This window comes from Ixodes scapularis, unplaced genomic scaffold, assembly GCF_016920785.2.
Source record: "Ixodes scapularis isolate PalLabHiFi unplaced genomic scaffold, ASM1692078v2 PGA_scaffold0__279_contigs__length_252992795, whole genome shotgun sequence".
NCBI classification, from domain to species: domain Eukaryota; kingdom Metazoa; phylum Arthropoda; class Arachnida; order Ixodida; family Ixodidae; genus Ixodes; species Ixodes scapularis.
Genome location: NW_024609835.1, coordinates 2,779,373 through 2,783,324, shown reverse-complemented (window position 1 = coordinate 2,783,324; position 3,952 = coordinate 2,779,373). Strand labels below are relative to the sequence as shown.

At 52.6% G+C, this 3,952-nt stretch overlaps 1 protein-coding gene across 1 annotated transcript; it reads right to left on the bottom strand.

Moving 5' to 3' along the window:
* Positions 1-239: 239 nt before the first annotated feature.
* On the bottom strand, positions 240-1,259 carry LOC121835341. The gene has a single exon (XM_042289468.1). It carries the CDS (start codon positions 1,257-1,259, stop codon positions 240-242), a length of 1,020 nt encoding a protein of 339 aa, XP_042145402.1.
* Between the last annotated feature and the right edge of the window lie 2,693 nt (positions 1,260-3,952).

The window sequence follows — 3,952 nt, the reverse complement described above, 5'->3', positions numbered from 1 at the left end:
GACTACCAGCTTGCTCAGATAGTGTTCTTTTGGAAGAAGAATGGGATGCCTCAGATCCTCCGGAAGAGAGGTCTGCTGCAGTCGGCCACAGATCCGCAGGAGAACGGTGTTGTCAAGGCAAGGATGGAGGTCCTTTATCTTCGATCCGTCAGCAATGTCTCCACCTCGGGACAATGCCTGAATCTCAGGGGCAAAGTACTCATGCTGAGCCTGCTTGATCCACAAGCTCTCTGCGTCTCTCATTTCCGCTGCCGACAAGATAGCTCTTGAGATCTGGTTGACCCTCGACCATTCCTTACAAAGCGCAAGATCCAGGCGGTGACTTGCAGCAGTCTTTTGTAGCTTCCGAAGCTCTCCACCGTCAAAAGCAGCGTTGGCGCAATTGCTGCGGTCAGCAAAATGTCCACCTTTTGTCGGCGTTCGACTTCAATGTCGCCGGGCAGGCCGCAGTCTGACATCGCTACAGGCCAATCGCGCCGGTCACCGACAAGCCAGTTGGGCCCAAACCACCACCCTTTGTGAGCACTGAGCTGCACCACAGTCTTCCCTCTTGTCATTAGGTCAGCTGGATTCAAGTTTCCCGGACAGTGATGCCAGCTGGATCGATCGCTCGATGCTTGGATCTCAGTCACCCGGTTGCATACGAATGGTTTCCATTTGACGGTAGTCCCCTTGATCCAACCCAGCGTAATCATTGAATCTGACCAGTAGGACACCTCGATGTCACCATCAAACACAGACGCACGCAAGAATGCAGCAAGGCGCGCTCCCATAGGCGCTCCCATTAGTTCGAGGCGTGGCAGAGACAGTGTCTTGAGCGGGGCAACCCTGGCCTTGGCGACTATCAGATTCACGCTGACATCTCCTGCGCTGTTCACGGCGCGGAGGTAGGCACAGGCCCCGTATGCCTGAGGGCTGGCGTCACTAAAAACACGTAGCTGCAGCTCAGTCAGGTCCCCATCCACCCGCAGGAGACACCTTGGAGATATTACCATCCGCAGGTCCACCAACTCAGAGCACCATGCTGCCCATTCTTCGCGAAGCTCATCTGGCAGCTCTTCATCCCAGCCCAGTCCCTGCTGCCACATGCGCTGGAATAGCATCTTCACGCGGATGACATACGGCGCAAGAAATCCGAGAGGGTCGAAAATCCGGGCAGAGGCTTGCAGCACGGACCGCTTTGTGTTCCGGTTGGACGAGAGTATGTCAAGCAAGTGCTCACCGGAAAATCTGAAGGCGTCTGCCGTCTTGTCCCACATCAGCCCCAGTACCTTGGTGAGTTCAGGTGACCCAATAGGCGTGGTGGTGGGTGTTTTCTCGACCTTCACTTCTCTTCGATCAAGGATCCGTTGTAGGCCGGGGGAGTTTGTACTCCACTTGCAAAGTTCCATTCCGGCAGCTCGGAAGATCTCCTGCGCACCACCTGCGAGTTGTTCGGCTTCATCAACGTTCGACACTCCTGTCAGCAGGTCGTCTACGTAGAAGGAGCGACGTAGGATGGCGGCGATTGCTTCGTCCTGTGCTTTCACGCTCTCCAAACGGTGGCGTAGCGTCGCTCCTAGCAGGAAGGGGCTAGCAGTACCTCCGAACGGTACTCTCGTCATCCGCCATTCCTCTATGGCAGGCAATGCCTCGTCAAGCGTGGGTGCACGCGAGAACCATAGAAAGCGAAGGGCATCTCTGTCAGCGTCGGCGATGGATATCTGCAGGAACGCCTTCGGGATATAGGCTGTAACAGCCACCTTGTGCATTCGGAACTGGAGCAGTACCGACAGGAGCTCCGTGTTTGTCTTGGGTCCCTTCTCAAGGTGGTCATTCAGGGATCCCGAACCGGGGGCGTGAGCCGAGGCGTCAAAAACCACTCGGAGGTTAGTTGATGTTGAGTTCGCTCGCACCGCTCCTCGATGAGGCATATAGTAAACGATCTTGTCACTCCGTGTGCCCTCTCTAGGACAACTACAGTCTAAGAAAAAAGTTGGCCTCAAGGGACTAACGGCAGCATTTTGTCCTCTGAACTCCCAGTTGCTCCCCGAAAGGACCATTTGGTTCAAGCTAGGTACCGTGCGCAAAAGCTGGGACTAACTGCGCTCGACTGGGACTGACCGATAGGCGTGCACGAGCAAAAGCAGCCATTAGTCCCCCTCAGACAGGGTGCATCTGTATGATTTAGTCCCCGAAGGCAAACGGAATATTCGCCAAGAGGACGGATGATATTTCGCGTGTCTTGGGGATCGGCGAGACTCAGCCCAGCACGGCTGAAAGTGTTGACAAAACTCGGACAAAACTGGCGAATTCGTTTAATGTGCCACGAACGTTCAGACATTACATGGTAGAGCTTCGCGCTTTGTGCGAATGTAAGTTAACGAATCTGTTGACTCTACTTCACTTAACTATCTCGTCAAAAATGATCTGTTGACATTTCAGAAGTCCCATTCACGTAATTTGCCTTCGCGCAAAAAATGAGCGTTTATCCAAACGCAACACGTCCAAATACTAACACTTTTTTTCTTAAATGAAACTTAAGAGTTTGTAGAAGACGCGCTTTCAACACCGGAGTCTCGCAGTCAGAATAAATGGTCACTTAATCGCTAAAACGGAGTAACTGAGAAAAAGTCGAGCCTCGTCTCTGCGTCTCCCCGTAACCAACCTTTCTGGGTAGTCCAATGTCGAACTCAAAATCCGCAACGACACACTTGATGCACGGCACGTTCCACTTAAAAAGCACATTCAGGGGCAGTATCTAGACGCCCTCATACAATCGTCGTCGCTGTTTCAGATAAGATGAACAACGAAGAACGCACCGCGCCCGGATCGTCATCCATGGCAACACCCTGCTAATACAAAACAAGTGCGAGAAAGCGAACTTAAAAAAGAAAAAGGCCCCCGAGAAAACTGAAAAGAGAAAAAGAGAAAAAAAAAAGTGTTTGCTTGTACGTCACTTGACCGGCGTGTTGAAAATGTCGACCTTCGACCTTCTCCCGTCCTTGGGAGCGTCCGTGTGTCCGTGTGTCGTGTGTAGTGGGAGAGGGAAAAGAGATTTCCGTGTACGCGCCCTTCCCCCTCCCACCAACCCCCTACCCCGCATTCCTCGCTCACGCGGGGGTTCGGCCAGATGGAGCACAGGGTCCGTCGGGAAAATGGGAAGGGGTCCTTGTTTGAGAAGGACCTGTTTTTAGTATAGCCTTCGTCAGAACTAAGAAGCTGCTCGTCTCCGATCATTGCGGGATCCGGTTTGGATTTGCGGTGCTGCAACACTGCACTTTATCTGTTGTGAAGTCACAAGACAAGGGAACTCAATTAAGGTATGTCAAAGTACTTCCGTTTATGGTATATTCATTAACTGCGGCTTCAGAAAGTGTTTTATTTAGCGTGGCCTTGCCAGCAGCGCATGGCCGGCTCGTACGTGATGTGGCTCACGAGGAAAGAGTAAAAGAATTTCAGGAGGCTGTCTTCTCTGAGACCTCCCCGCCTGTTGGAGACTCTGTTGATTAATCTGATCATGTTCTCCGTCTTCGTGGTGATTTTTGTAATTCGTTCGACCGTTACAGCCATTCGGCTCTATCAGCGTGCCGAGAACTCTAAGGACGTCCACCTTGGGAATGGGATTACCGGTACTCGTGCGGATCGTTGTGTCAACTTCGGACAGCGGCATCAAGCCCTTTGGTTCGGGCCCCCTCCTGACAGGCCTGTATAGGAGAAGCTCCGACTTGCTCGAAGAGCACTTACAAGGGCCCTGCAATCATATTTAAGCGCCTACCTTTTTTGTGGTTTCCACGTCTCTTGGGGTTCGGGCAAGCCAGCAAGCACGGAGGAAGTAACTAAATATCAGTGCGTCATATTTTATTCGGACGACGTGGAAACCTCCTCGATACGGGGGCGCCCCGCGGTGCCGAAACCGCGCGAAATGTGAAGTCTTTGGTCCTGGGCTTACTACTGGTCGGAGCTGCTAAAA

What these genes read in the sequence shown, in the direction of transcription:
- LOC121835341 (XM_042289468.1), bottom strand. Translation starts at nt 1,259, where the DNA reads ATGTGGGACAAGACGGCAGACGCCTTCAGATTTTCCGGTGAGCACTTG.